Source organism: Paroedura picta, chromosome 1 (assembly GCF_049243985.1).
Source record: "Paroedura picta isolate Pp20150507F chromosome 1, Ppicta_v3.0, whole genome shotgun sequence".
In the NCBI taxonomy this organism is placed as follows: domain Eukaryota; kingdom Metazoa; phylum Chordata; class Lepidosauria; order Squamata; family Gekkonidae; genus Paroedura; species Paroedura picta.
In genome coordinates, this window is record NC_135369.1 from 75,393,503 (window position 1) to 75,412,043 (window position 18,541).

At 43.0% G+C, this 18,541-nt stretch overlaps 1 protein-coding gene across 3 annotated transcripts in view; it reads left to right on the top strand.

The window, feature by feature from the left end:
- HEATR5B (HEAT repeat containing 5B) overlaps positions 1 to 18,541 on the top strand; it is a 62,075-nt gene that overhangs the window by 27,868 nt on the left and 15,666 nt on the right. For all 3 annotated transcript variants that reach the window (XM_077343816.1, XM_077343828.1, XM_077343822.1), the window contains exons 20-28: positions 2,166 to 2,355; positions 3,266 to 3,435; positions 5,749 to 5,893; positions 7,811 to 8,050; positions 9,551 to 9,802; positions 11,657 to 11,838; positions 12,498 to 12,566; positions 13,056 to 13,235; positions 16,604 to 16,844. In XM_077343816.1, the coding sequence (XP_077199931.1) occupies positions 2,166 to 2,355; positions 3,266 to 3,435; positions 5,749 to 5,893; positions 7,811 to 8,050; positions 9,551 to 9,802; positions 11,657 to 11,838; positions 12,498 to 12,566; positions 13,056 to 13,235; positions 16,604 to 16,844 (1,669 nt within the window). The remainder of the gene's footprint in view (positions 1 to 2,165; positions 2,356 to 3,265; positions 3,436 to 5,748; positions 5,894 to 7,810; positions 8,051 to 9,550; positions 9,803 to 11,656; positions 11,839 to 12,497; positions 12,567 to 13,055; positions 13,236 to 16,603; positions 16,845 to 18,541) is intronic.

An 18,541-nucleotide genomic window follows, 5' to 3' on the forward strand; every position in this document is an offset into this window, starting at 1 on the left:
GGTTGAGGCCGGGGTCAGCGAATGAGTGCCAACATTCCCCCCCCCCCCAGACCTAGCATCTCCTCCCCACCCTCCCTGCCGCTCTGATAGCAGGGGTGGGAATAATAAGTTCCACCATGTTGGGATTGTTTTTAAGTCTTTTAATGGGTATTTTAATGGGGATAGGACTGCTGTGACCCGCCACGAGCCTACGGGGAGTGGCGGGATATAATAATAATAATAATAATAATAATAATAATAAATATATAACACCCAGCACAAGTCAAGTGTCACGAACCTGCCTGCTGGTTGCACAGGGGTTCTTTTATCCTTATCCATGTTTCCTCTATATATTTGTGAAACAGCCTGTGGGGTGGAACGTGTCCGGCTGTCCAAGTTGGAATACAGCCAATCAGGGTGCAGCCAGCAAAGCTGGCTGTACCCTGATTGGCCCTGCCCCTGCAGCTCCCAAACTCTGTCCGTGGACTCTAGCTTCTTTGCTCTCAGACGCGCCTCTGTCCCTGGAGCCAGCAGCAGGTAAGGGGAGAGGTCCCTGGGCAAAGGGCTGTGGTAGAGGGCCTGCTAAGGAGGGCCTCGTGGCCTGCTAAGCAGGGCTTGCTAACAAGGACCTCTTGGCCTGCTAGGCTGGGCCTGCTAATGAGGGCCTCCCAGCCTGCTAGGCTGGGCCTGCTTAGGAGCTCTGTCCTGGGCCTGCTAACGAGCTGGCCAGCCCCGCCTGCCCCACTTGATCCAGCTGCAAGCTGCGGCCCAAAACCACCTTAAGCTGCCTGGCTGGGGGCCAGGGAAGCAAACCCTTTCAAGGCCCGTTCTTGGGAACGGGCTTTGAAGCTAGTCAAGAATATAAAATCCAAACTGTCCAAATAAAATAGTCAGTAATTTAAATTCTAAAACTAACTGAAAGCAGATTTTATATTAGCAGCTTGTCAGTCTTTAATACCTAGCAAACCAAAGCTGTTGTTAAAACAGAACAATCTGAAATTATGTCCTTCCCCACTGAAGCCCAATCACACACAAGTGTTTTTCAATCCCAGTGAATTCAGTGGAATATCTGCCCACTGTTTTGATATCTAGAATTATGGGACTAGATGCCTGATAAGAAACACTCTGAAGTGTTTTCTGTCATGTTTAATGGTATCTTGTTTCTCCTCTTCCCCAGGAACTCTAATGGAGTTCCTTACTCCACCCCTAGATCCTGCAAGGAGCCCAACTCAATACTGTTAACAATCTTTCTTCTCTCTATATTAACATTAAGTTTCATTAGCTCTTAGAATTTGCAGTGCTTTTAGTTGGCTTTGATAATAACTGCAGTTGTTTGCTGTGGTAGATTATTCCCCCTTTTAGTCTGTGTTACTAAATTTTATCCCAGTCCATTTAATAGGCCAACAACAGTAGTTGTTTGAAAAATGAGCCAGCTGTTTTGAGGAGGGTAAGAGGGATCCAAGGAGAGTCCAGATTATTCCTTTATGTTTTAAAATGTGAGTTACGTGGTAGAATTTCAAATCACTGTGCCTAGCATGTATAATAACAGAGGTTCCCCTCCTTCCAACCATACCTGTTGGCTGGTGTGATTGCTGAAAGGGTAATACAATTCTGCTTTTTTCCCTATAGCATTTATTTTCCGAGGGCTTTAAATCATGTATCTCTATTGCAGCCTTTTTCAACCTTTTGGAGGAACCCCTGAAATATTTTTCAGGCTTCGAGGAGCCCTGGAACCGATCTGGAAGTGATATCAGCTTACTATGCCTCCCTGTCATGCCTGAGGAGGACTGGGGGGAGAGAAAAAGGAGGTGGTTTTAGGCAGAAGTAGATGTCCAGGCTCTGCCCCCTTTTCCAGGTGTGAGAAGGCCACCACCAAGTTAATGGGAGCAACTGGTTCCTGCTTTCATGGCAGTGCAGGGAATAGCTTCTGGCCGAGTCCATTAAGGAAGGATGTGGAGAACGGTCAGGGGAGCCCCTAGGGAGTTCTTATGGAGCCCCAGGAGGCCTTGATTGAGAATCCTTGTTCTGTATTGATCATTTTGATGATTATATTTGGGGCAAAAACTTTAGCAACTTGTTTCCCAATCTTAGAGAGATTGTATGGCAGAATATGAGAACCTTTTATGCTACTGTGACACAGCCATAGAAGTTAAAATGTGGGTAAGAAATATTCATTTTTCTTCTAGACCTGGTCGCTTCATTCACTAGCTTTAATAGTGGACTCTAGTGGACCGATGTACCGTGGATATGTTGAACCCACTCTGTCTTTAGTTCTTACCTTACTTCTGACTGTGCCTCCATCACACACAGAAGTTCACCAGTGTTTGGGCCGATGCCTTGGTGCTATAATCACAACGGTTGGCCCTGAGCTACAAGGTAAGAAGAGACCGCAATAAGAATCAGTATTACAGTCCTGTATTCAGCTGTGTCCATGTATCATCACGTAGGTATTTCAGTTTTTGGTGTTCATGGGCATTGGTAGAACATTCTTTAATGAGATACAGGTAATCTGAAACTCCAGTTATGTAGAAACTCTATACCTGCTCAGTTGCTCCATGTCACCGTGTTCATGTCAGAATAGTACTACTTATTATCTGGATTGGAGGTGGTCACCTCCAGGACATGGCTATTTTAAACTTGATTCCATATGTGCTTAATAAAAAGGTTGTCTGTATTTTATTTGCCATTGATACCGTATGACATTAGGTTGTCCCTGAAAATACTAGATATTGTGAGAATGCTTACATGTAGTTGTGGAATTTTCCAAATTGTTTTAATTTATAATTGTAAGAGGTTGTGCAAATTAAGTCAAAAATGGGTTCTCTGTCTGGTTTAGTATACAGTCCTGCACAACCTCACAGAACTCCACCCTGGCTGCTAGGGTTTATATATTTTAATTCTGTCTCTGTAGTAGCTGAGAGTCTGATGGGACTTCACTACCTTTTGGGTAGTGAAGTAGAGAGGAACCATCACCTTTTGGAAGGCAATCAATTTTCCAACTGGAAGCTGAAGTCTTTTAGTCCAACAGGAGGAGCCAGTAGTAATATGCTGGAGCTTCTGGTGGGTGTTGTGTTAATTGGGCACTCTCACTGTAGAACTCTACCTGATTTCTGACCATTTAGTGACATGGGGAGACCCAGATCACTATATAGTGCTGAATGGAGAAGGACTTTGAACGGTGCCTTACTTCTGACAATTTTGTGAATCCTTTCACGTAACATGTTGGAATAATAAATCTGTATAAAAGTGCAAAGGTTGTATTGATTGTGTTTCCCTTTTCTTTAAGGCAACGGAGCTACCATTTCAACTATCCGCTCATCGTGTTTAGTGGGGTGTGCAATTACACAAGATCATTCAGACTCACTTGTTCAGGCGGCGGCTATTTCCTGCCTTCAGCAGCTTCACATGTTTGCACCACGGCATGTCAACCTCTCTAGTCTCGTTCCCAGTCTTTGTGTAAGTATAAAATATGTTCATTATTCTGTCAACTCTACAAGATTGATACGCTGGTAGTAATAATGAAGCGTTTTCTAGTTGCATCTAATTTATGGCAACCCCTCATGGGGTTTTCAAGGCAGGAGATGAGCAGAGGTGGTTTGTCATTGTCTTTCTCAGTGGTCTCCTGATGATCTTTGGCTGTTCAGGCTGCTGATACATAGGTGCTAGATGTAGTCATTATTATTATTATTATTATACCAGGTTAATGATTTGCCTGAGCACATCTGTCTACATGTTGAGCTTTTTGGGATCTTTCTCTTTTTAGCAAATAACAATATTAGTCATTGTGACACTAGAAGGAAACTGATAGTAGCAGACTTCATATAGTTGGCAACTCACAATGTGTTGAACACATATAAACAAGCTGCATCCAAAAATTTAGAATTCCAATATTAAGAATTGTAATGCATAAACAATTAAAATAGAGTCCATTAGCACCTTTATGAGCAACGAAGATTTATTCAAGGTGTATCCTTCTGGATACCAAAAGAAAACCTGTTGGAAGACAAACCCACAAGAGACAATAACAGAACACTACTATTGGTTACATGTAGCTCTCAACTCAAGACAGTATAGCGCATCATCAGTGACTTACAACCTCTACTCAATAATGGCAGTTCTCTTTCCCAAGTACTGGGGGGAAAACCTTTTCTTGTACATAGACAACCCCCCAATCTCAAACAACTCACCCACAACTATGTAGCAGCTAATGTGAACAGGGACACTGGTACTAGAGCTTGCAACAAACCCAGATGCTAGTTTTGCTGCCACATATATTCCAATGGCACAGTCACTTGACCTTATATATGCCATTAAATGCCAACAATACCCCTCTGTTCTCTACATAGAGGAAACAGGTCAAACCCTTCTCCAAAGAATGAACAGACACAAGTCTGACATTAAAAAATCACAGGACTGAAAAAGGCATACACTGGACTCAACAAGGACATAATTTTTTTTTATCTCACTATGCATGCTAACCTCATTCACAAAATTGATGTAAAGGTCCTCTAACAGAAGGTGTTTTTGTCACCAGAGTGGAACATTCTGGTATCCCCTTCTCTCACTTCAGTCCACTGAGTTTCCCAAAGTTTTGTTCTGGGGGGATGTGACCCTCAGGAAACTTTTGTGATGGACAAATGGAGAGAGTCTTCAGTGAAAAATAGGTCAAAATGCCCCCTCCCTTCCACTGATGGAAGCTGACTTTGGATCCAGCCTTCAATACTTATGTACTCGTCAACCTTTCGTGAAATTAAATTCCATCATATGTTAAAATGGCAAAAGCAGACCTGTTTTCAACATAACTTTTCGTAGCCCGGCAACTAAAGGCTTACTGGTTTTTAAAATAGTGCTGTGCTACCTGGGGGTGGAGGAGAATACTGGCCTGTCAGTGATATAACTGTTAAATTGTTCAGAAGAAAAAAAATATTCAGATGTATATCTTTGTGGGATGGGGATTACCACAAAATATGAAAGTGCTTCTGTTTGAGAAGCATGTTTAGAAATGTTGGAAACTATCTTGTATTCAAAAGCAGGAAACTTTAATGACACAACATGTGAACCTCAGATGCTTTCAGAGTCATTTTCTTTATGAACTGTGAAGCTCTTTGATTCCAAAAATTGTCATCATGCCGCTGCTCCTGACAGCTGATGCCATCATCTGAATCAGCTGACAGTGTAATGATGTCTCATCTGGGCCTTATGCCCTATAAATCCTAGCCATTCTTTGATGCCAGAAGGGAACTGCTGCACTTCTAGCCATTGATTAAGATATGCCTATTAGCGCTTCAAATATAGTCTCCTGTGTGTGCGGAATAGTTTCCCTCTTATAACAGCTATAAGCTTTCTTTGTTTTGTCAAAATCACATCTGTAAACAGGTTTCAGTAGGACATTGCTCCAGTCCAGCACGAGTTAACCATTTCAAAGCCCTATTGATTTCCACGTGAGAACCAGAAAGTGGCTGTTTTATATTAGTTATTGCAGTTCTGTGTGTAGTTGTAGGGTTGTTGTTTTTTTTTAAAGTCTTGATTCTAGATCTTGTGGTGGAGTGTTTTGCTTTAATTTGAATGGGGTTGATCCACTGTGAAGCTCCTTCACACATGGCATGTACCTGACACAGTTTTTGCAGGAATTTTCAAATCAGTGTGTTTCCTTTCTTTGTGTTTAAATATGAACTGCTTTTTCATTTATTGCTTTCAATAGTAGAAACATTAATTTGCTGAGCAGGTTTTTTAAAGCTACAATTTTGACTTTTTGGCTCTGGTTTGTAGGTTCACTTGTGCAGTTCCCATTTGCTACTTCGTCGGGCTGCTGTAGCTTGTCTGAGGCAGCTTGCTCAAAGAGAAGCAGCAGAAGTATGTGAATATGCCATGAGTTTAGCAAAAAATACTGGGGATAAAGAAAATAATGGCATGAGTAAGTTTTGCTTACATATGTTGTCTTTGGAGCCAAATAAAAATAACCAGTGTCAGTTTTAACATCAATAGATTTTCAACTATTCTATACATAAAGGTATCATCTTTTCTAACAATATGGAAACTGGAGACTTGTTCCTTATAGGATTTTCTCACTTGGTTAAGCGATGAATGATCTTGCTGTTGAGTACATGCCTGGACAGACTTCATAGCAGACTGGAGAAGGATTTCTTCTAGAGGGACCTTGGCATAATTTAGGAGGGGGATTGAATATAGGCCCATTATGCAGGGGCCATAATGCCCACGCTGGTGGTGGCAGCACTTTGGGGAAAATCCCCAATAATGCTCGCTGCCAGCGCGGGCGTGTCCCAGCCCAGGGCTACGGAAGGCCTGCGGTAAGCAAACGCGGGAACTTCCACAGCTTCCTGGGTATGTCGGGGGCTGGCAGGGGCTGAGGCGGGCTAGTACTGTGCATAATCACCAGCGGTGGGTCTTTTGGCCCACCCAGCCCCGCCCTGCAGTGTCACTGAAGGGACATTGCACGCCCTGTGGGCTCTGTGAAGCCGCGGAGCTGGCAGGGGTGACCCCCTGTCCCCACCAGTGCATGTTGAGGGGGCTTGCCCCCCAATCCCCCCGCCCCTCCCCACTCTCCCCCCCCCCCCCCGCCGCTTCAGCTTACCTCGGCCGGCAGCAATTCGGCCCTCCTGGCCCTGGTGTAAAACATACGCGCTACACTGGGGCAGCCCAGCATGCCCTGCCCCTGTGCGTACACGGGGTATGGCGGGGCATCGTGCCCTACATGTGGTCCTTCGACTAATTGGAGGTGGGCCCCGAAGGACGCCTTCTCCCCCCCCCCTTTACTTCATCTCCCCCGGCCCTTTACAACACACTTCAGGTGTCATTGTCTCCCATCACTCCCAGATGGGACTATCTCGTTGCAGAGAAACAAGCTCAGGGTTCCCATTGATTTGTCATTGTCATGAGTCAAAATTTCCATGAAAATAAAATGTTCCTTATGTTCATTGTTGTGGCGTGTCTGTATCTTATTTTGAAGGGGTGTTTAAACATTACCATAGCGATCAGAGAGCGTTAGGGCAGTGGTTGAGAGCAGAGGAGTAAACTACCGCCCCCCCCACCGGGCCTCAGTAAAAGGCGTTGAGTGGTCCCCGGTGTTGAGTGGTCCCCGGTGATAAAAAGGCCTACCACAATGGCACAGCGGCAGCGCGGGGTAGCTGCCACCGTGCATTAAATGTCATAGACAGTAGCTTGTCAAAATACACAGCTTCTGTGCAAATAGCTTGTGGTGATGTCTATCAGTTTGGATGAATAGAAGTGTTAAGCAAGCTTCCATGACAGAATGATGCATTAACAGTGCAATCCTAAGAACCTTTTCCTGAGAATAAGTCTACTGAATAAATCTGAGTAGGATTTTGGGGAGACTTTATTCAAATTGCTCTGTCAGTTACTTATTTAGATGGTTTCCATACTACCTGTGTCTTCAGTTCTTAGTCCTCATCCCCATCTGAAATCTTGAAATAAATGCAGCTGCATTTTCTTACATTGAGTTAGATCCCCATGCAAATTGAAAGAGAATTCTATCAATGAAGCAAGATTCCCTTCTGTTACTGCCCCCAAAACTTCTCTAAATGCTGTTCCTGGATAAAGTGTCTTCATTAGTTTTAGTTCAAGGGGGGATCATCTATATAAAATTACTGGAAGCTAGGATCAGTTCATTTCTTATTGCTAAAATATTCTTGTTTTCAGTGGGTAGCTATGTTCTCAATGAATCTACGTATTACATGGATTATATTGAAGATTATATTAAACAAGATGACCTTGGGTTGTATGCTAATAGTACTTACCTGACAAGTCAGAAATTACTACCTGCTGCTAAGAATAAATGCCTTTTGATTTTCAGATATCAATCCTTTTGCTCCAGGAATTGGTTCACGGAGGGATATGCATGGTCGGCATCAGGGGATTAATATCACTGAGACTGGACTCGAGGGAGTGCTTTTTGGAATGTTAGATCGTGAGACTGATAGAAAACTGTGCTCAGATATCCATGATACCTTGGGACATATGCTTTCATCTCTAGCAGTGGAAAAACTCTCTCACTGGTTAATGTTATGTAAAGATGTCCTTGCAGCATCCAGTGGTGAGTATCTGAAAGCGATCTGACTGAATAGAGTTCATCATACCCATGGAAACCTTTTACAGTAAAATTGTGCAGAGGGGTGGGCTCTTTCCTCTCACTTACCATGCATACTTCTGCATTTTTATGTGTGTCCCATTCCCGTCTCTCCAGCTGCCTCTGACCAGTGCTGAGCTCCTGGTTACAAGCTGATGTCCTCCTTGGGTGCCTCTTTCCCCCTTGGCCTCCCTGAACTGTTGGGAGCTAGCTCGCCACTGAAAGTTCTCCCAGCAGTTAGCTTCTTGTTTACCTGCTGAAAAGACTGGGGGAAAGGGAAGGTTAAAGCAATGCCCTGTTTGGTTTTGCAGCACTGCAAAGCCAAATGGGGCATTTTCTGTCCCTGCTGGGACACCGTAGGCAGGGGAGGAGCCAGGACTTGAAGGCTCAGCTCTTCCTTGCATGGGCATGACTAAAACTCCAGCCTGCAGCCCGGCATGAAACCTCCAGTGCGTAAACGGTCTCAGGGAGATACCCTGACCTGGATAGCCCAGGCTAGCCTGATCTCATCAATTCTTGGAAGCTAAGCAAGGATGGCCCTGGCTAGTATTTGGATAGGAGAGCCAGTTTGGTGTAGTGGTTAGGAGTGCGGACTTCTAATCTGGCATGCCAAGTTCAATTCTGCGCTCCCCCACATGCAACCAGCTGGGTGACATTGGGCTCGCAATGGCACTGATAAAACTGTTCTGACCGGGCAGTGATATCAGGGCTCTCTCAGCCTCACCCACCCCACAGGGTGTCTGTTGTGGGGAGAGGAATGGGAAGGCGACTGTAAGGCGCATTGAGCCTCCTTCAGGTAGGGAAAAGCGGCATATAAGAACCAACTTCTTCTTCTAGGAGACCTCCAAGGAATACCAGGGTCATGACATGGAGGCCCCCTTGGGAAATCACGTTGGGGGGAAAGGTGGCTCAGAAAGGTTTTAAATAAATAACAGTATTTCTGTCTTACACAATACTGTTGTTCTGAATGTTTGCCATAACTTTCTCTTATAGTTTGGCTTATTTCAAACTGAGGTGTAAATGCAGAGGCTTTAAGTCCTTTGGACTAGATGGCCTGTGTGGCCCCTTCCAACTCTATGATTCTAAGTAACAATACTTAGAATACTTCAGTTACTCAAAATTAACAGTACCCTGAGAGTGACTCCCCATCATTCTAAAAAAACTGCAGCTTCTATGTGATTTTTTTTTTGACACTCTTTTTTTGGGGAGGGTGACTTGGAAAGATTTGTCTTGCATTTAAGTAAATACTATAACTAGCTTGCATAATTCTTGTTTTCCTCGTTTTGAAGCAGATTTTTGTATGTTGCTTAATTATTATTAACAATGTATTATTATATATAATATATAATAATTATTATTAATAATTGTTACTCCATCTCTAAGACGATTAAGTACACTTTAAGGACAATTTCTCAAAACTGTTCTCAAATCAGAGCATCTTTATGTATGGCATTTCCTATATTGTAGACGTGAGCACTGCCGCTCCTTTGGGAGGTGAAAAAGATGAAGAATCAGAGAAAAAAGATGAAATGGATGATGACACGATGTTTACAACCCTGGGTGAAGAAGATAAATCAAAGCCTTCTGTGGCTCCTCGCTGGGCTACTCGAGTATTTGCAGCTGATTGCCTGTGCCGAATTATCATGCTCTGTGAAAATGCAAACAAAGCCCACTTTGATCTTGCTCTAGCTCGATCTGCCAAACTCAGAGACCCAAAAAGTAAGGAGCAGTGATTTCTTGTTTAGCTTTTCTTTGCTTCTCAGCTTCTCAGTTCAAAAATCAGGTGTGGTAATGTAGGCTGGAAGGTTCAAGGACACACTGTCCATTTCATATCTGAGCAAATGTTTAATTCACACTTGGGTTTCTGGTAGTTTTTTTGTTGGATATATAGACATATTGATACTGTCACAATCAGAGTAGAGGAATCAGCTACTTTAGTCTCTTGGTTACAGTCTTGCTACTTTCATTACCAGTGAGAAATATTAGCCTGCCCATGTGTGGTATGCAGTTTATTGCTTCCTTTGAAATACTTGTATGCGATTTTCCCTCGTTATAGAGACATCAAGCAGTAATTCTGAATTTAAGACATGGCTTAAGATGATCATTAGTCTGGAGAAGCAGTGGTGCTGGAAACATTGGCAAACAAGGGTGTACAAAGGGAATTTTAATGAATGCTTTGTAACTTCAAGATGAAAGTACTGTAATACGCTGTGCTTTGGCTGCCCAGAGGCCTCAGCTGACATAGACTATGACAGCTTTCTTTATTACTGAAATATTATTTTCTCACATACTATAATTTAGGTTACTAGCTGTGAGATGGGAAATAACTGGAGATTTTGGGGATGGAGGCTGAGAAGGGGAGGAACTTCAATACATTATAATAACAGGGCATCCACCTTCCAAGGCGGCTATTGTGTCAAAGTGAACTGATTAATGTCAACTTGGAAATCTCCAGCTATCACCTGGAGGTTGGCATCCCTTACTATAATTTATCTCTTGGTCATGCTGGGTGAAAATAAATAGACTGAGGAATGTTTGCTCAACAGCTGTTGGCTGTGATTGCTAGCTGAAATCACCAACTTCAGAGACAGTGTCAGAATGCTGTTGGGTAAGAAGCAGAAGAGGGCCTTCAGTTACTCTTTTGGGCTTGCCAGAATTACCAGACTAATTAGTGTGGGAAGCAGGATACTGGAATAGATGGATCCTGTAGGCTTTTCCTTTGATCTTTAATGAAAGCTTTTGGATTCCTAGAAGGACCCACTAGTGGTACACCTCACCAATTATAGACAGCATTTTGAACTAGGATAGATTAGTGTTCCTGGTCTGCCTCCTGAACAACTCATTTGGACAGAATATATAATTTCAAAGAACTCCCAAATATCTTTGTGTTGCTACTTATGAAGAAAGATGCTTTTAAAGTAAATATATATATACCAGTGTTTTATTAGAGGTTTTCTAAAAGGTTTCATATTAAAATTTGTGCTGATTTACACCTTCAGAACTGCATGGGAATGGTCAGTGCAACATTTACAAGAATCCTAGGGCAATTCAATTTTACACTGAATTAAACTCAATTTAAAAAGAAATTTAAGGGCAACAAAAACCATATGCTTATAGAAATTCTTTAAACTTTTCTCATCTTTCTCTCCTCCTTCCCTTCTTTCAATAGATTTGTTTGCAGTCTGAATCAGTCTTTTGTTTCCAAAGTACTGTGGGTGAATTGCTCTTTTTATCCCAGCTAACCAATGGCTGAATCTTTAAAGTAATCACATGCTCCATTGTGGACACTAGGCACTGGGTTTAGCTAATTGCTATTTAGATTTGCTGTGGTCATGAACAAAATTCTACTTTTACTAAAATCTTATTTCCCATTTTAAGGATAGAAATGGATAGAACCCACAAGAGTTCATAATTTTTAATACTTTCCTTCAGCTTTCATTGGAGGTTTGCTGAGACTGTATCTGATATGCATGTTACAGTGTAGCTCTTCTAGATGAAATGGATGTAGTAGGAGCAGGCTGCAATATCGGATGGTTTTTGAAGTAATCAATGCTTGTCTTGCTTCTGTTTCAGATGACCTTCTAGTGCTTCATCTCTCTGATCTTATTCGCATGGCATTTATGGCTGCAACTGACCACAGCAACCAGTTGCGAATGGCCGGTCTCCAGGCACTCGAAGACATTATCAAGAAATTTGCAGCAGTTCCTGAGCCAGAATTCCCAGGCCATGTTATTCTAGAGCAATATCAGGCTAATGTAAGACTACTTTAATGTGTTTCTCCTAGTTCAAAATTTGCAGGTATAGGCGCTTGTGAAAATTGCATTGAACATAGAAATTCTTCATGCATTCACAGAGCTCTTTATTATACGTCTTTATTATATATGTCAGGATTTTCCTGGAAGGTAGCTGTTTTCTCTTTCGAAGATTACATAGATCTATTTCATTCCCTTAGTTATTATAGTGTAGGGAATCCCATGTAGAAGAGTATACAATTTTGAGTTGCCCAGCCAGTGTTACTTGCTTCATCCCAATGCAGCAACAACTTTTCCTCTATTCTGAGCATACTAAGTCACAAATGGAAAACTGCAGAAGGTGGAACAATGGGCGGCCATGCCTGTGGCACTCATACAATATGTTGGTCTCTATTTGCTAGTTCCCTTTCTATTATTAAAAGAAAATCAATATATAGACAATAGCAAATTCAAAATTAAGCCTGCATAATGTAATGGAACCTCCCCATAGATATGTTTGCTTCTGTAATAAGATCTGTCTTCCAGTAAAAAAAAAACAAAGACTGCTACACTTGAACAGCTTGTACATATTTCATATGTTCCAGGCACAAAGTTTAATTAATGTCTGAATTTTTGTTTCATGAGCCTCTTTTGCAAGAATTGCCACATTTTTCCCCCCACAGGTTGGGGCTGCTCTAAGGCCAGCTTTCTCACAGGATACCCCTTCAGATATTACTGCAAAAGCCTGCCAGGTACAAAAAAATAGCATTATTTCTGTTGGGCCTGCTGAATCTTAGAATTTTCTTATGACCTGATGACATCTCCAATACCTTCTGCCTCTTTTACTTACTTTGTTCTCTGTAAATTTTCTGAGGGGGTCTACATAGTTTTGCCCACATAGAAGCAGTGGGGCAAAAGTGGTGTGTGTGTGGGGGGGGGGGACTACAGAGAAAAAGAAAGTGTGTTACATGAGCAGAAATTGGGGGTTGACTTTTGGCACAAGTGAAAGTGTGCTCTACTCATGGAATAACCCTTTTGGGTTCCATTTATTAAGCTTATACAGTGTTATTGTTACATCAGTCTTGAGACATATGTAAAGCTGAAAGAGAATGATTGACTAAAGATTGCTTAGTGAGTTTTATGGCTAATTTGGGATTTGAACCCTATTTTCAGTGCATGACTGGTTCTCAGTGTGGGTGGTTATCTCTAATATGTATGTTACTTGCTATATTTCTTCGTAGGTATGTAGTACTTGGATAGGAAGTGGAGTGGTAAGTGACTTAAATGACCTCCGCCGTGTTCACAACCTGCTTGTCTCTTCTCTGGACAAAGTGCAAACAGGAAAGGGGTCTTCTAGCCAGCTGTACAGAGAGAGTGCTACTACCATGGAAAAACTGGCAGTACTCAAAGCTTGGGCTGAGGTAAGCCCTTTATAGTTTTGTTTTTGCACAATAAACTCTTCTAGTGTTGCATCTAAGACTAAACCTGGTGTTTACTGACACAATCTCTGGAATGCACTCAGACACTTGCAAGTAATCAGATGCCACATTCAAGGCAGTGCCAGACACTTTACATGGGCATTCCAGGATACACAGAGATAATAATAAATAAAGGAAAGAGAAGAAGCACATATGTACATATGAATATACCCCAGCACACTGTGAGCTGTAGCCCAAGTGATACTTTGATAAATAATCAAACTTTACTTACTGTATAAAGCAATCACCATACAGAGGAAGTGATCACTAAGGAAGGTTTCCTGTCAAAAATGGGAACTTTACTTGGGACCCCATTTGATTACTTCTCGTATACTTTGGATTAATAAACTACACAAAGAATGACAAAAACCGGAGTCCAGTAGCACCTTTAAGACCAACAAGATTTATTCAAGGCATGAGCTTTCAAGTGCAAGCACTCTTCCTCAGACTAAATGAAACGGAGGAACTTGTCAAGGTCTGCAGGGCCTGTGAGACGGAGCTCTTCTGTTGGGCCTGTGGTTGAGGCTAGCCAGGACTAGAGGATAGATGCTAGTAATAATAATAACTCTATGAAAAGAAATTATTTAAAGTATACCCCGGCCTTTGGCTCTGCAGTGTACGGATGCTAGTAATTTCTTTTCATAGAGGTATTGAAGTACCAATTCATTTACAAGTGAGAGGAACAACCACTGAGGAAAATTTACCTTGAAAACGGGAGATATCTAGAAATCCATTTTGGTTGGATCCTGCAATAAAGCCACACGGAAAGAAGAGACCTTTTATCTTATTTTTCTTTATTCTGTATAAAGTCTGCAAACATTGCTAGTAGCCTTGGGATAGGTTTTTCTTTCTTTTTGGTTGTATACCTGCCAGGGGTCAGCAATGGGAGTAGCAGGGTATAAGTCAAATTATAAATGAAATAAATCTTTAAATAGGACAGGGTCCTATTAAATAAAAGAGTAAGGCCACCTGGGGAGGAGTTAGGGCGGGCCCTGTCCAGGAAAAAAACTCAGAGGGCCCAATCAGGAGCTGTGAAGCAGCTCCTGATTGGGCCCTCCGAGCGTCCATCCAGGGCCAAGCAGCCAATGGGGAGGCACGCAAAGTGCCTTCCTATTGGCCCCTCACCAGGACAGACCAAAATTCCATTCACCCAGCCCAGTCTGGCTGCCAGTCTGCTGACCACCGCAGGGAGAGGAGGTCAGCAGGGCTGCCAAGGGGGATGAGAACAGAGGCTGTGCCAGCCCTTTTCGCCCCAAGGCTGTCCTAACTGTCATGTCCAACTGCAAATTGCCTCAGAACCCTGACAGAGCTGGCAGGAGGCTGCAGAGTGCTCCCCCTCCCCCCCTTCAGGCCTGCTGCGAAGGAGCCTCTGACAGCCCCTGACTGAGGGGAGGGAGGCCTTTCCAAGAGCAACGCAGGGGAGCCTGAGGACCTTCCTTTTGGGGGGGGGGACTTACCCCTTCTGCCAAACAGTTGCCTGACAGGGAGGCCACAAAAAAGTCCCTTCTCACTTAAAATACTGCTCTGACCGGAGGTTAGACACAGCCAAGCCATGTGTCTTTCTTCTTTGCAACTCTCTGCAGATTTGAGGCCACTGCACAGCGTTATTCTACAGAGGAAGCTGGCTCTTTTGTCTCCTGTGTCATCTGCACAACAACCCTGTGCAGTAGGCCTCAAGTCTTTCAATTCAACAACAACCTGTGTGGGAAGCCTTAAATGTTTCTTCTCTACCACAACCCTGTCCAAAGTAGCCCTTTCTGCCTGGGGAGCTGATCTTTATACTCTGCAGGTGAGCTGTAATTCCAGGAGCTCTCCAGGCCACACCTGTAGGTTGGCTACCCCTGGGTTGGAAATATTCTTGGAGGTTTGGAGGTGGGACTTCAAAATCATACAATGCCTCAGAGTCCAGCCTTCAAATGAGCCAGTTTTGCCTGCAGTTGGTAGGGAGTGGTGCAGGAGTGTCCCTCCTGGCCTATGGGTTATGGCCAGCCCTTACCAGCAACTGTTTGTATTCTGGGGCGCAGACAGGCAGACCAGCATCAGTCCTGTGAGTCTGGAAAGCGCAGGAAGATCTAAATAAATATTTACAGCCTGAAACTAAATAGAGAACAAGTAAATGTCTGGAGACACATCGTAACTGAAATAGTAACTGGCAAATAACCTTGGCCTGGCAAATAAAAAAACAGTATTAAAAACCTTACTAAGGTCAAGACTGCTGTGCACAGACAGTCTTCCTCTTAGGGTTGCCAGCTTCCCTGTGAGGCTCGCTACCCCACCTCCCTCATGGGAAGTCTGCTATGGGGAGAGAAGGGGACGACGATTGGAAAATGCTTTGAGACACCTGAGGCCTGCTGGGTCACTGCGCCCCATTCCCAGTTCTCTCAGATCTCTCACAACCCTACATACCTCACAGGTTGACTATTGTGTAGAGACAAATGGAAAAGGTGTTTGTAAACCGCTTTGAGACTCCTTTGGGTAGTAAGCAATAGGGTACAAAAATCCGTTCTTCTAAGGAGCAACCATGAAAGAAGCATGTGGGCACATAACATTTTACCAACAGTGAAAATATGGGAGGCAGAAGGAACAGGGTGGACACCTGTGTACTGTGACTACCCCATGTGTATTAGGGCAGAGGGGCATTTCGGTGAATGTGGCCTAATTCACACAAGAAGGGAAATGACGCAGAACTGGGGGGAATTGGTTGCCATGTAATCTTCCCCTAAGAAGAGTTTTCAGTCTGATTTTTTCCCTTCACATATCTGAGGACATGGCTCTGGAAAGCTCATCTGTAACCACTATGCCACAATTCCCAAAGGTCAGTCCTCTCCCACAATCAACGAACATTCCACACCACAGGTTCTTGACACCCATATCTCCACACCCATGGCCTCATTTGCCACCATGCCACCACAACCTCCCACACAACACACGTGACAACCCCGTGCCCTTACAGACTGGACAACTCCTCCCCTTCCTCTTCCCACTGCCAAGCTCTAGCGCCCGTTGTATTCTTGGAGACAACGGGCTTTGCCCCTAATAGTAAATAAAATGCTGGGCCTTCCTCTTGTCCCTCCCTTGCTCCCCCCCCCCCTACCCTTTCCCCTCCAACTTGCTCCTGGAAGTCACCAAGTCACTGCAGCACTTTATGTTGGTGCTAACATAGTTAAGTTGTAAAATTTTTATTGTAAATTAATTGTTTTATGTATTTTTCTGTTTTATTGTTTATTAACCGGTTGTGCACTGCCCCGAAACGGCAAAGTCTGAGAGGGGCACTATAGAAATCTCTAAATAAATAAATCTTTGTCTATAAGGTGTACGTTGTAGCTATGAAGATTAAAAAAGAAGCAGAAACTAAACCAAAGAAGTCAATGAAGAATGGAGGAGATGATGAAGATGATGATTATGGAACAGTAGATGAACTCCCACCAGACAGTTTAATCACACTTGTGCAGCCAGAACTGCCCACCCTTAGCCGCCTCTGGCTAGCTGCACTTAAGGACTATGCTCTTCTGACTTTACCTGCAGAATTTGCAAGTCAGCTTCCTCCAGACGGTAAACTGTGAGATTTTATTTAGACTGTAATCCCCCTATAATACTGACTTTCTTGGATGGATAGGGCAACCAAATGGGCTGCATAGAAACAAAAAGGGGATTCCCAGCAGGGTGGTATTCCCCAGGAATGCATAAACACAATAATTTTAAAATTTAAAAAGGTTTATTTTAGCGAGCCCCTGAGCATTCTCTATGAGCAACAGAATGCTGGCAGACAGTAACTCTCAGTTTGGGAAAGGGAATATAGAGGGGAGGGAAAAATGGACTTCTCAACTTCTCAACAGCTTTTAATATCCTGAAAGGGAAAGTCAGGAAGGTTGGTATCATGAGGCACACATCCCTCCACCTGAATCTTCTTCCCTCCCCCACAGTCCAGGATATTATCCCTTTTTAAATAAATGCTGTTACTGCTTTGGAGAGAAGTTCTCGAACTCTTAAAACCGCCAGTAAGGCAGAACCTCTTATATATTGGAAGAGTGGGAGATAGAATTAGCTTTGGGATATATTTGGCAATACCCTTCCCCAAACTGTGGCCAAGTAACCTTTTCTTGCTTTGTAGCACTTATGATTTGCTCACCTAGTTTCAAACCTCAGCAATCAAGCTAGACTGATTAAGGTTCAGGACCAGGCAAGCAAGAAACTGCTTATTTAGTCCCTGAGTCATGTTGTTGTGAAGAATTTTCTACTGTATCTCCCCCCGCTTGCAGGCCACAATTCTTGCCCTAAGCTTAGATAGAACATTCTGGAATGGCAGAATTGTCAAGCCTCACCTTCTTTTACATATTTACTTCTCATTATGAAAGAAACCATCCCTTAGCATCTCATGAGCCTAATGTTCTTAACGCCCAGGGTGGAAGAAGGGTGAGTGCAGAAGTCTCCATCTTCACTCCTCTGGAGAAGGGAAACTGTTTCATGCATAGTGAACTGATGTTTGCAGCATTGGCTGGGCAATACAACACAGCTCAATGGATTTTTATTAGATTTTTCAAAATAGATTACACAAATGTATAACATGCTCCCAACTATAGAAAGAAACAACAAAAAAGGCATTATGAATAGATGCAGTTGCCTTATACCAAATCAAACCCATGGACCATCAAAGTCAGTATTGTCTTTGCAGACTGGCAGCTGCTCTCCAGGTCTCAAGAATGATTTTTCACATCACGTGTTACCAGATCTTTTAACTGGAGAGGCCAGGGATTGAACCTGGGACTTTCTGTATGCTAAGCTGATGGTCTGCCACTGAGCCTCAGCTCATAAAATGCATAAGAAGACTCTCTCTTACTTTATTATAAACACTATACTCAAAATTACTTCTCTATCTTCTTTAGTAATATGTTAATTTAGTTAATAATGTGGTATTCTGCATAAGGCGGAACAATTTGCCAGTGTAGCAGCAGTAAGTAAGCTTATGACTAGTTTTGCATCTGAAAGGACACTGTGCCCTTTTAAAGAGCCCAGCAGAACACCTTGAAACAAGCAGTTATATTACAGCATGGGAGCATGTTATGTATTTGTGTAATTTTATTAACAAACTTCCAGAAGTACAGGCAGGATTTCGAAGAGGCAGAGGAACTAGAGATCAAATTACCAACTTACGCTGGATCATGAAGAAAGCTAGGGAGTTCCAGAAGAACATCTACTTCTGCTTCATTGACTATGCTAAAGCCTTTGATTGGGTGGAGCACAACAAATTG